We start from the raw sequence: 13,791 nt of genomic DNA, 5'->3' as shown, positions 1-13,791 counted from the left end.
CTTTCCTCCTTTGTCGTAAATTAGGTGCCCATATGTGCGTGGGTTTATCTCTGGGCATTCTATCCTGTACCATTGATCTATACTGGTTTTGTGCCAGTACCATACTGTCTTGATTACTGTAGCTTTATGGTATAGTTTGAAGTGGGTGAGCCTGATTCCTCCAACTGCATTTTTCTTTCTCAAGATTGCTTTGGCTATTTGGGGTCTTTTGTGTTTCCATATGAATTGTAAAATTTTTTGTTCTAATTCTGTGAAGAATGCCATTGGTAGTTTGATAGGGATTGCATTGATACTGCAGATTGCTTTGGGTAGTACAGTCATTTTCACAATATTGATTCTTCCAATCCCAGAACATGGTATATTTTTCCATCTGTTTATGTCATCTTTGATTTCTTTCATCAGTGTTTTATAGTTTTCTGAGTACGGGTCTTTTGCCTCCTAGGGCAGGTTTATTCCTAGGTATTTTATTCTTTTTGTTGCGATGGTAAGTGGGATTGTTTCCTTAATTTCTCTTTCTGATTTTATATTGTTGGTGTATAAGAATGCCAGAGATTTCTGTGCATTAATTTTGTATCCTGCAACCTTACCAAATTCATTTATTAGTTCTAGTAGTTTTCTGGTGGCATCTTTAGGATTTTCTATGTATAGTATCATGTCATCTGCAGACAGTGACAGTTTTACTCCTTCTTTTCCAATTTGGATTACTCTTATTTCTTTTAGGACTTCCAAAACTATGTTGAATAATAGTGGCAAGAGTGGACATCCTTGTCTTGTTCCTGATCTTAGTGGAAATGCTTTCAGTATTTCACCATTGAAAATGATGCTTGCTGTGGGTTTGTCATATATGGCCCTTTATTATGTTGAGGTAGTTTCCCTCTATGCTCATTTTCTGGAGAGTTTTTATCATAAATCGGTGTTGAATTTTGTCAAAAGCTTTTTCTGCATCTATTGAAGTGATTATATGGTTTTTATTCCTTAATTTGTTAATATGGTGTATCTCATTGATTGATTTGTGTATATGTAAGAATCCTTGCATCCCTAGGATAAATCTCACTTGATCATGGTGTATGATCCTTTTAATGTGTTGTTGGATTCTGTTTGCTAGTATTTTGTTCTGGATTTTTGCATCTATGTTCATCAGTGATATTGGTCTATAATTTTCTTTTTTTGTGATATATTTTCTGGTTTTGGTATCAGGGTGATGGTGGCTTTGTAGAATGAATTTGGGAGTGTTTCTCCCTCTGCAATTTTTTGGAAGAGTTTGAGAAGGATGGGTGTTAGTGCTTCTCTAAATGTTTGTTAGAATTCACCTGTGAAGCCACCTGGTCCTGGAGTTTTGTTGGTTGGAAGATTTTTAATTATAGTTTGAATTTCATTACTTGTGATATGTCTGTTTATATTTTCTAATTCTTCCTAGTTCAGTCTTGGAAAATTGTACCTTTCCAAGAATTTGTCCATTTCTTTGTGGTTTTCCATTTGATTGGCATATAGTTGTTTGTAGTGGTCTCCTATAATCCTTTGTATTTCTGCGGTGTCATTTGTGATTTCTCCTTTCTCATTTCTAATTTTATTGATTTGAGTCCTCTCCATCTTTTTCTTGAGGAGTCTGGCTAATGGTTTATCAATATTGTTTATCTTCTCAAAGAACCAGCTTTTAGTTTTATTGATCTTTGCTATTGTTTTCTTTGTATCTATTTCATTTATTTCTGCTCTGATCTTTATGATTTCTTTCCTTCTATTGACTTTGGGTTTTCTTTGTTCTTCTTTCTCTACTTGTTTTAAGTGTAGGGTTAGATTGTTTATTTGAGATGTTTCTTGTTTCTCGAGGTAGGCTTATATTGCTATAAACTTCATTCTTAGAACTGGTTTTGCTGCATCCCATAGGTTTTGGATTGTCGTATTGTCATTGTAATTTGTCTGTAGGTATTTTTTGATTTCCTCTTTGATTTCTTCAGTGATCTCTTGGTTATTTAGTATTGTATTGTTTAGCCTCCATGTGTTTGTGTTTTTTATGTTTTTTCCCCTGTGATTGATTTCTAATTTCATAGCGTTGTGGTCAGAAAAGATGCTTCATATGATTTCAATGTTCTTAAATTTACTGAGGCTTGATTTGTGACCCAAGATGTGATCTGTCCTGTAGAATGTTCAATGTGCACTTGAGAAGAAAGTGTATGTAATCTGCTGTTTTGGGATGGAATGTCCTGTAAATATCAACTAAATCTATTTGGTCTGTCGTGTCATTTAAAGCTTGTGTTTCCTTATTAATTTTCTGTCTGGATGATCTGTCCATTGGTGTAAGTGAGGTGTTAAAGTCCCCCACTATTATTGTGTTACTGTTGATTTCCTCTTTTATAGCTGTTAGCAGTTGCCTTATGTATTGAAGTGCTTGTGTGTTGGGTGCATAAATATTTATAATTGTTAACTCTTCTTCTTAGATTGATCCTTTGATCAGTATGTGGTGTCCCTCCTTATCTCTTGTAACAGTCTTTATTTTAAAGTCTATTTTGTCTGATACGAGTATTGCTACTCCAGCTTTCTTTTTATTTCCATTTGCATGGAATATCTTTTTCCATCCCTTCACTTTCAGTCTGTTTGTGTCCCTAGGTCTGAAGTGTGTCTCTTGTAGACAGCATATATATGGGTCTTGTTTTTGTATCCATTCAGCAAGCCTGTGTCTTTTGGTTGGAGCATTTAATCCATTCATGTTTAAGGTAATTATCGATATGTATGTTCTGATTACCATTTTCTTAATTGTTCTGGGTTTGTTTTTGTAGGTCATTTTCTTCTCTGTGTTTCCCACCTAGAGAAGTTTCTTTAGCATTTGTTGTAAAGCTGGTTTAGTGGTGCTGAATTCTCTCAGCTTTTGCTTGTCTGAAAAGCTTTTGATTTCTCTGTTGAATCTCAGTTAGATCCTTGCTGGGTAGAGTAATGTTGGTTGTAGGTTTTTCTGTTTCATCACTTTAAGTATATCCTACCACTCCCTTCTGGCCTGCAGAGTTTCTGCTGAAAAATCAGCTGATAACCATATGGGGATTACTTTGTATGTTATTTTTTGTTTTTCTCTTGCTGCTTTTAATATTTTTTCTTCGAATTTAATTTTTGTTAGTTTGATTAATATGTCTTGGTGTGTTTTTCTTAGGGTTTATCCTGTATGGGACTCTCTGCACTTCCTGGACTTGGGTGACTATTTCCTTTCCTATGTTAGGGAAGTTTTCACCTATAGTCTCTTCAGATATTTTCTCATACCCTTTCTTTTTCTCTTCTTCTTCTGGGACCCCTATAATTCAAATGTTGGTGCATTTAGTGTTGTCCCAGAGATCTCTGAGATTGTCTTCAATTCTTTTCATTGTTTTTTCTTTATTCTGCTCCTTGGCAGTTATTTGCACCATTTTGTTTACCAGCTCACTTATTTGTTCTTCTGCCTCAGTTATTCTGTTATTGATTCTGTCTAGTGTATTTTTCATTTCAGTTATTTGTTTGTTCTTTAGTTCTTCTAGATCTTGGTTAAATATTTTTTTATTTTCTCATTCCATGCCTCCATTCTATTTCTGAGATTCTGGATCATTTTTACTATCATTACAATGAATTCTCTTTCAGGTAGATTGCCTGTTTCCTCTTCATTTGTTTGGTTTTGTACGGTTTTACCTTGTTCATTCATCTGTGACATATTTTTTTGCTGTCTCATTTTTTTCTTTTTTTTAATGAGTGGGATTGTGTTCCCGTCTCGGTGATTGGTTGGCCTGAGGCTTTCAGCACTGGAATTTGTAGGCTGTTGTGTAGAGGTGGGTCTTGGTGCTGAGTTGAGGACCTCCATGAGACCTCACTCCGATGAATATTCCCTGGGGACTGAGGTTCTCTGTTAGTCCAGTGGTTCGGACTCGGAGTTCCCAGTGCAGGAGCTTCGGCCTGACCCCTGGCTCATGAACCAGGATACTGCAAGCCGCGTGGGGTGGCAAAAAAAAAAGAGAGAATCATAACAAAGTAAAAAATAGAATTAAACTAGTAAACTAACAGATATGTGAGAAAGAATACAAAAATAAAAATGTAGATAACTAAACAACCAGAATTTACAACTGTACCACAATAGTGAAAAAGAGGAGGGAAAAGAAAAAAAAAGAAAAAAGGAAAAAGGCAGGGAGGCCTTAGCTATGGAGGGCAGGGCCTAAGCAAGGGCAAGGTTTGGGTGGTAGGCGTGGCCTATGCTCAGGACCCACAGGGCTGGAAAAGGCCCTGGGGGCTGTGGGAGGCGGGGTTTAGCCTCAACACAAAAGAAGGTGCTCAGGCTTGCCTACCACCCCTGGTCTCAGAGAGTGGGGGACCTCACCTGGGAGCCCAGGAGGCTTCCTGGGCTCGAATGGGTGGGGCAGTTGCCCTCTGCTGCTTTCCCACTCCTCCTGGAAGGCTCTTCCCGCCTGCCTGTCCTGATCTCCCGGCCTCAGCGGTGCTGATTCTGTCTGGCTTCCACTTCTCCTCCCCTCTCAGTCCCACCATTTCACTTGGGGGTTCCTCCCATCTCCTTGGGCGTCAGGGTTTCCCACCAGCGGCTGGCAGGTGCCCTAGTTGTGGGGAGATGCTAACTTGGAGTCTTCCCACACCGCCATCCTGACTCATTTTGGTATTAGGGTAATGGTGGCATCATAGAATGCATTTGGGAGTGTTCTCCCATCTTAAAAATTTTTTGGAATAGTTTGAGAAGGTTAGGTATTAACTCTTCTTTGTATGTTTGGTACAATTCTTCTGTGAAGCCGTTTAGTCATGTCTTTTGCTTTCTGGAAGTTTTTAAAATTACAGTTTCAATTTCACAGGTAATGATTGGTCTGTTCAGATTGTCTATTTCTTCTTGATTTAGTCTTTGAAAGTTGTGTTTTTCTGGAAATTTGACCATTTCTTCTAGGTTGTTCAATTTGTTGGCATGTAACTGTTCATAATATTCTCTCATGATTTTTTTTGTATCTCTGTGATAGCAGTTGTTATTTCTCCTCTTTCATTTCTTGTTTATTTGGGTCTTCTCTCTTTTTTTTCTTGATGAGCCTGGCTAAAGGTTTATCAATTTTATTTACCTTTTCAAAAAACCAGTTCTTGGATTCATTGATCTTTTCTGTTGTTTTTTGATCTCTGTTTGTTTTCGCTCTGATATTTATTTTCTTCTTTCCATCTGCTAACTTTGGGCTTTGTTTCTTTTTCTAATTCCTTTTTTTAAAATGACAGTACTTTAAATTTATTATTTATTGTATTTATTTATTTTGGCTGTGCTGGGTCTTAGTTGCGGCATGCGGGATCTTCATTGTGGTATGTGGGATCTTTAATTCTGACATGTGGACATCTTATTTGCAGCATGCGGACTTCTTAGTTGTGGCATGCAGGCTTCTTAGTAGCAGCATGTGGGCTTCTTAGTTGCGGCACACGGGCTTCTTAGTTGCAGCATGTGAACTCTTAGTTGTGGCATACATGTGGGATCTAGTTCCCCGACAGGGACCAAACCCCTGCCCCCTGCATTGGGAGCATGGATTCTTACCCAGTGGACCACCAGGGAAGTTCCTCTAATTCCTTTACATGGAAGGTTAGGTTGTTTATTTGAGATATTTTTGTTTCTTGAGGTATACCTATATTGCTATAAACTTTCCTCTTAGAACTGCCTTTCCTACATCCTCTATAGATTTTGGAAAGTTGTGTTTCCATTTTTGTTTGTCTTGAGGTATTTTCTGTTTTTCTCTTTGATTTATTTATTGACTCATTGGTTTTTTAGTAGCATGTTGTTTAGTCTCCACATGTATGTATTTTTCTTCTTACTGTTGAATTGTAAAGGTTTTTATGTATCTTGGGCACAAGTCTCTTATCAGATATATGACTTGAAAATATTTTCTCCCATTATGTGGATTATCTTTTCATTTTCTTAATTGTGTTCTTTGAAGCACAAAAGGCTTTAAGTTTGATGAAGTCGAATTTATCTATTTTTTCTTTTGCTGATTGTGCTTTGTGTCATATCTAAGAAACATTGCCTTATCTACGGTCACCAATATTTACTTTTATGTTTTTTTGTAAGAGTTTTGTAGTTTTTTTAGCCCTTATGTCTAAACATGTCTGTGATCCATTTTAAGTTAGTTTTTGTATATGGTGTGAGCTAGGGGGTCCAGCTTCATTCTTTTGTATGTGGATACCCAGTACTTAAAATTTTTATGTTTATCGAAAGGAGCCATGGTTTTTTAAAGGTTAAGGCACTGAATCTGTTCTAGGTAGTATGACAAACTGTCCCTTGCCAACTGTACCTAATGTCGAATGAGCATACACATAGCACTCTCCTAGGTCCCCTGAAGGGAAATAGATGCCTTTGCACCATCCTTGTCTTTAAGGAGTCCACCAACCACTTTGTGAGTAAACATGCCTACTTGAAAAGATAAACTAAGAGCTGTGTATGTTCAGGGAAGCCTAAGCATAAAGGGAAGGCATCATGAAGAAAGAGGAATTACCTGAAAGGATAGGTAACCAAGGTGGAATATGTGGGGAATTCTGGAATGAAACACAACATAATGATGAAAAGTTGAAATATGGGACTAAGGAAGTGGTCAGTATCCATCTGGCTGATTGTAGTTGAGTACACATTAAGGAAGAGTAGAAAATAAGGTTGGAAAGTTAGCTTGTGATCATTTCATTAATAGTACTGAATTAGGGACTTCCCTGGTGGTGCAGTGGTTAAGAATCCATCTGCCAATGCAGGGGACACAGGTTCGATCCCTGCACCAGGAGGATCCCACATGCCATGGAGCAGCTAAGCCCGTGTGCCACAACTACTGAGCCTGCACTCTAGGGCCCACAAGCCACAGCTACTGAGCCCACGTGATGCAACTACGGAAGCCCGTGTGCCTAGAGCCTGTGCTCTGCAACAAGAGATGCCTCCGCAATGAGAAGCCCACGCACTGCAATGAAGAGTAGCCCCCGCTCGTTGCAACTAGAGAAAGCCTGTGCATAGCAATGAAGACCTAACACAGCCAAAAATAAAATAAATAAATTTTTAAAAAGTACTGAATTATAAGCTTCAAAGTTTGGACTTTACTTTCAATGCAGTGGGTTGCCATTAAAGGCTTTGTTTGGGGTAGGAGAGACGAGGGATTAAGTAGTGGAGAATAATCTGGCTGTCCTTGCAAAATGGATTGGTGGGAGAAGAGAGCAGAGAGAGTGAGACCAGTATAGTCCAGGAATGAGATGGTTAAGACGAGTTGTTGGTTATACAGTTCACTTCCCACCTTCCCCGCCCAAGCTACCACTATTATTAGTCTGGCCCAACAACCCTCCCTCCTTCCCTTCTCATCTCTGAGGAAGAATTGCAGAGGCTCCAATCAAGATGGTGGAATAGAACGATGTGGAGCTCACCTTTTCCCACAAATACATAATGAATACATCTACATGTGGAACAGTTATCACAGAATACCTATTGAATTCTGGCAGAAAGTCTCAGACACGCAGAAGTGCGAGGAAGATCTCCATGTAACTAGGTAGGATGAAAGAAAAAAAAAAAAAGGAAGCAAGCAGGATAGGACCTGTGCCCCTGGGAGAGAGCTATGAAAGAGGAAAGGTTCTCGTACCCTGGGAAGCCCCCGCACTGGTGGAGAGATCACCTGGGACAGAAAGGGAGCTTCAGAGGCTTGGAGGAGAGCGTAGAAGCTGGTTTGCAGCAGGAAGAACAGAGAGAGACCGGCACAGAGGATCTGTGCTGCCTTGCTGAAGTCCCCAGTCCGAGATGTGGACCTACATGTGAGGGCTGTTTGCAAAAACTCGGGCTTCAGAGGACAGACCTGGGGAGAGTACTGGGGTTAACCCTGCGGAGGCAGCCTGAAGGGCCTGGAGTGTGGTAAGGGCTGCAACCAGGATGTTGCAGGATGTGTGTTGCAGGATGTATGTGGAAGAAGCCTGGCCCACCGTAGAAGTGAAGTGCCATTGTTAAGAGGCACTCGAAGAGAAGGACAGGACCCGCCATTGCAACCTCACTTTTGGCATGCTTACGGCCAGTGTGTGCTGCCATTGAAACCCCATTGTTAATGCATAAGTGAAGTGGGGGGTGGGGCTTGCCATAGCAGCCTCTTTCTCATTGCCACCTCTATGAGCTCTGGGAGCATGCAAGCACCAGCAGGTTGCCCACACGTGGAGGTGGGGCAGAAAGCAGAGCCTTCCCCCCATGGCATGTGATCCACAGCACCGCCGCTTGCTTTGTAAACTCAGTGCCTGTGGGACATCTGAGTGGACAACGGGTGCTCCTATGGCTGGGACGGGTCTGGCCTTAGCAGCTGTGGGCTTTGTGGCTGCATGCACGTGGAGGTGGGGCCAGAGTCTGGGCTATTTCCCTAGCTCCCATGGCAGGTCCAGGTGCGCAACTGCTGTGGTCCTGGTACCTGACTTCAGTGGATTGACGCCTATGGATCTGTGCTGGTGGCTTTGTGATCACAGCGCCTGAGGGGCACCAGGGCTGATAGCCTGCATTCCCACAGTGGAGGCAGGGCCGAGGGTAGTGTGCACAACAGTGTACTTTGTGAGCTCATGCAGTGGGTGACAGGTGACATCACAGAGTGAACTCCCCGATGGACAGCTCCGATGGAGGAATACTCAGTGGCTTCTCTTCCAGTGGGAGCGCTCCAATCCTGCCTACGTCACACTGCAGCTTAGAAATGGATCTGGGGGCTTCTATGCCAACAACTAGGGAGCAGACCCTGCCCCCAGCAGGGCTGTAACAACCACAGAGCAAAGAGGAGGCCCCGTTCAACATCCAACACCTACTCTGTTCTCCACAACATCAGTCATATCCCCGTCAGTGGGATAACAGCCAGCAGACACTGAGGAAAGATGTGGCAGCCATCCATGCTAAAAAACAGCCCTTGCACCAAAAATATTAAACCCACACAAGCTACACAGGGACACTTCTACATAAAAATAGCCCTCCAAGACCACAGTAGATAATTGTTTCTACTAAACTCATAGAGTAAGAGAAATATAAGTAAAATGAAGAATGAGAGGGACCACTCCCAATTAAAAGATCAAGAGAATTCCCCTGAAAGAACAAATAATGAAACAGACCTCTTCAGTCTAATAGACACCGAGTTTAAAAAGGAGATACTGAAAATACTTAAGGAATTAAGAAGGGCTATTGATAGAAATGCAGATTACTGTAAAAAGGACCAGGAACTATAAAGAGGAACCAAGACAAATTAAAAGACTTATTTGCTGAGATGAAAGCTGAGTTTAAGGCAATAAGTAGCAGATTGAATAATGTAGAAGAGCGAATAAGTGATCTGCAAGTTAGAATAATGGAAATCACCCAATCAGAACAGCAGACAGAAAGCCAAATGAAAAAAAATTGAAAGCAATATAAGAGACCTATGGGATAATATAAAGCACGCCAGTCTACACATAATAAGGATCCCAGAAGGAGAAGAAAGAGAAAAGGGAATCAAAAATGTATTTGAAGAAATTATGGCTGAAAACACCCCAAACCTAAAGAAGGAAACGTATCCAGGTACAGGAAGCATGAAGGGTCCCAAACATGATGAACCCAAACAGACCTACACCAAGATATACTATAATTAAAGTGGCAAAAGTGAAAGATAAAGGGAGGATTCTAAAGGCAGCAAGAGGAAAACAAGGAGTTAATTACAAGGAAACCCCCATAAGGCTATCAACTGATTTCTCTACAGAAATGTTGCAAGCCAGAAGGGAGTGGTAAGATATATTCAAAGTCCTGAAGGGAAAAATCTGCAATATAGGATACTCTACCTGGCAAGATTATCATTTAAAATAGGAGAGATAAAGAATTTCTCAGACAAGCAAAAGCTAAAAGAATACAGCAATATTAAACCTGTTCTAAAGGAAATATTGAAAGGTCTTCTCTAAATAGAAAAGAAGCAAGAATCTATAGGAAAGAGAAAATCACAATTGGAAAGTAAATTACTTAAATAAATCAGTACACAGATTTTTTTTTTTTTTTGGTCAAGTTTCATGGTTTTATTAACACAAATACAATGTGCCCATGAGCAATCTATTCATTTTCTCTTTCTTTTTTTTTTTTTGCGGTATGCAGGCCTCTCACTGTTGTGGCCTCTCCCGCTGCGGAGCACAGGCTCCAGATGCGCAGGCTCAGCGGCCATAGCTCACGGGCCCAGCCGCTCGGCAGCATGTGGGATCTTCCTGGACCGGGGCACGAACCGGTGTCCCCTGCATCGGCAGGCAGACTCTCAACCACTGCGCCACCTGGGAAGCCCTCTATTCATTTTCTTTGCTGCATAGCCTGGTGCTGGGATTGGTGACTGTGATAGCTAGCTGGGCTGCTCTTTCCACAGTGGTTTTGTGGTTCTTGGAGGAGATGTGAGCAATCTCAGCACAGTAAGATTTGTTGCACAACAGTGGCGCTTCAAGCTCCTTGACATTGTGGACCAGGAACTTCCAGATGCTGCTGGGCAGCATCTGCTTTGTTTTCTTGTTGCTCCCATAACCAATGTTGGGCATCAAGATCTGGCCCTTGAATCTCCTGTGCATCCTGTTGTCAATGCTTCTGGATTTCTGTCAGTTCTGCTTAATTTTGACATATTGATCTGACTGGTGCTTGATGACCTTCTTGGTCCTCTTTTTGACAACCTTGGGCTTTACGAGGAGTCTGTCCAAAAAATTGGACAACTTAGAACAAATGGACACATTTCTAGAAACACACAGCCTACCAAAACTGAATCAAAAATATATAGGTAATTGGAATAGACTGATCTCTAGAAGTGAAATAGAATCTGTTATAAAAAAAATTCCCTACAAACAAAAGTCCAGGACCAGATGGCTTCACAGGAGAATTCTACCAAACATACAAAGAAGAACTTATGCCGATCCTTCTCAAACTCTTCCAAAAGACTGAAGAGGAGGGAACACTCCCACTATCACCCTGATACCAAAACCAGACAAAGACACAACCAAAAAAGAAAATTACAGGCCAATGTCTCTGATGAATATAGATGCAAAAATTCTCAACAAAATACTAGCAAAATGAATCCAACAACATATAAAAAAGATCATACACCATGACCAAGTTGGATTTATCCCAGTGTCACAAGGTTGGTTCAACATATGCAAGTCAATCAGTGTGATACACCACATCAATAACAGACAAAAACCACATGTTCCTCTCATTAGATGCAGAAAAAGCGTTTGATAAAATTCAACATCCATTCATGATAAAAACTCTTATGAAAGTGGGTATAGAGGGAATATTATCTCAACATAATAAAAGCTATTTATGACAAACCCACAGCCAATACAGTACTCAACAGTGAAAAGCTGAAAGCCTTCCCGCTAAAATCTGGAACAAGACAGGATGCCCACTCTCACCACCTCTATTCAACATAGTTTTGGAAGTACTAGCCACAGCAATCAGACAAGAAAAAGAAATAAAAGATATCCATATTGGTAGGGAAGAGATAAAATTGTCATTATATGCAGATGACATGATACTATATATTGAAAACCATAAAGACTCCACACAAAAACTATCAGAACTGATAATTGCATTCAGGAAGGTAACAGGATACAAGATTAACATACAGAAATTGGTTACATTTCTTTACACAAACACAGAAATGTCAGAAAGGGAATGTAAAAAGAAAATCCCTTTTAAAATTGCATCAAAAAAATACTTAAGAATAAACCTGACCAAGGAGATGAAAGACTTATATGCTGAGAACTATAAAACATGAATAAAGGAAATTGAAGATGATTCAAAGAAATGGAAAGATATCCCATGCTCTTGGATTGGAAGAATTAATATTGTTAAGATGGCCATACTGCTCAAAGCAATCTACAGATTTAATGCGATCCCTATCAAATTGCCCATGATATTTTTCACAGAACTAGAACAAATAAGCCTAAAGTTTATATGGAACCATAAAAGACCCAGAATTGCCAAAGCAATCCTGAGGAAAAAGAACAAAGCAGGAGACATAACCCTCCCAGACTTCAGACAATACTGCAAAACTACAGTAATCAAAACAGCGTGGTATTGGCACAAAAACAGACATATGGATCAGTGGAACAGAATAGAAGGCCCTAAAATAAACCCACACACCTGTGGTTGATTAATCTTTGACATAGGAGGCAAGAATACACAATGGGAAAAAGACAGTCTCTTCAGCAAGTGGTGCTGGCAGTTGGACAGCCACATGTAGATCCATGAAGTTAGAACACACCCTCACACCATACACAAAAATAAATTCAAAATGGCTTAAAGACTTAAATATAAGACATGACACCATAAAACTCTTAGAAGAGAACATAGGAATAACATTCTCAGACATAAATCGTAGCAATGTTTTCTTAGGTCAGTCTCCCAAGGCAGTAGAAATAAAAGCAAAAATAAACCAATGGGACCTAATCAAACTTAAAAGCTTTGAGAAAATATTTGCAAATGATGCCACCGACAAGGGCTTAATTTCCAAAATATACAAATGGCTCATACAACTCAATAACAAAAAAACAACCCAATCAAAATATGGGCAGAAGACCTAAATAGACATTTCTCCAAAGAAGACATACAGATGGCCAATAAACACATGAAAAGATGTTTATCATCATTAATTATTAGAGAAATGCAAATCAAAACTACAGTGAGGTGCAACCTCACATCAGTCAGAATGGCCATCATTAAAAAGTCTATAAGAAACAAATGCTGGAGAGGGTGTGGAGAAAAGCGAACCCTCCTGTGCTGTTGGTAGGAATGTAAATTGCTGCAGCCACTGTGGAAAACAGTATGTAAGTTCCTCAAAAAACTAAAAATAGAGTTGCCATGTGATCCAGCAATCCCACTTCTGGGCATATATCCAGAAACAATTGTAATTCAAAAAGATACATGCACCCTTATATTCATAGCAGCACTATTAACAATAGCCAAGACATGGAGACAACCTAGATGTCCCTCAACAGATGAATGGATAAAGGTGTGGTATATATATGCAACAGAATGCTACTCAGCCATAAAAAAGAATGAAATAATGCCATTTGCAGCAGTATGGATGGACCTAGAGAAAGAGAAAGGCAAATATGATGATATCACGTATATGTGGAATCTAAAATATGACACAAATGAACTTATCTACGAAACAGAAACAGACTCACAGACATAGAGAACAGGCTTGTGTTTGCCAAGGGGGGGTAGGGGAGGGATGGGTTGGGAGTTTGTAATTAGCAGATGCAAACTATTATATATAGAATGGATAAACAACAAGGTTCTACTGTATAGCAGAGGGAACTATAGTCAATATTCTGTAATAAACCATAATGGAAAAGAATATGAAAAAGAATATATATGTATATATACATATATATGTATAACTGAATCACTTTCTGTATAGCAGAAATTAACACAACATTGTAAATATAATATACTTCAATTTAAAAAAATTGCCTCTTTACCCAAGTCCTCTCTGTCCCCTCCAAGCACCCCAGTATCTTGCATGTTCATATTATAGAAATGTTAGATCTTGATGGAACCTCTGAAATGACCCCCTTGTTTTACAATGAAGAAAGTGCAAACACATGAGGTTAAGCAGTTTATTCACATGGCTGAATTAGGAACAGTAATACTGATTATATAAGTGTGATCTCACAGCTTTAAATATTAAAAAAAAAGGTGGGAATACTTGAATTGACATACAAACATCAAGGTTTCATTAATGACTGGTTCAGGCTTGGACATTATGATTTCATGCCCATTGTTTTTAAAAACTGGCTTCATTTTTGTTTGCTATAGCAAGCTAATTAAATGTAATTTAAAAA

The 13,791-nt window shown here is 39.6% G+C and overlaps 1 protein-coding gene and 1 pseudogene across 3 annotated transcripts in view; one reads left to right on the top strand and one right to left on the bottom strand.

The window, feature by feature from the left end:
- The window catches only part of ANKRD45 (ankyrin repeat domain 45), a 61,649-nt gene that overhangs the window by 38,922 nt on the left and 8,936 nt on the right, over positions 1–13,791 (top strand). Inside the window, exon 6 of one of the 3 annotated variants that reach the window (XM_060034111.1) lies at positions 6,715–7,322. The exons of the other annotated variants lie outside the window; for them this stretch is intronic. Coding sequence (XP_059890094.1) covers positions 6,715–6,770 — 56 coding nt within the window. The 3' untranslated portion in view covers positions 6,771–7,322. Of the gene's footprint in view, positions 1–6,714; positions 7,323–13,791 lie in introns of those variants that run through there. 3 annotated transcript variants of the gene reach the window in all.
- LOC132425550 (large ribosomal subunit protein eL32-like) lies at positions 10,246–13,711 on the bottom strand (annotated as a pseudogene).

Source organism: Delphinus delphis, chromosome 1 (assembly GCF_949987515.2).
Source record: "Delphinus delphis chromosome 1, mDelDel1.2, whole genome shotgun sequence".
NCBI classification, from domain to species: Eukaryota; Metazoa; Chordata; class Mammalia; order Artiodactyla; family Delphinidae; genus Delphinus; species Delphinus delphis.
The sequence above is the reverse complement of the archived record's forward strand: the minus strand, read 5'-3'. Positions and strand labels throughout refer to the sequence as shown.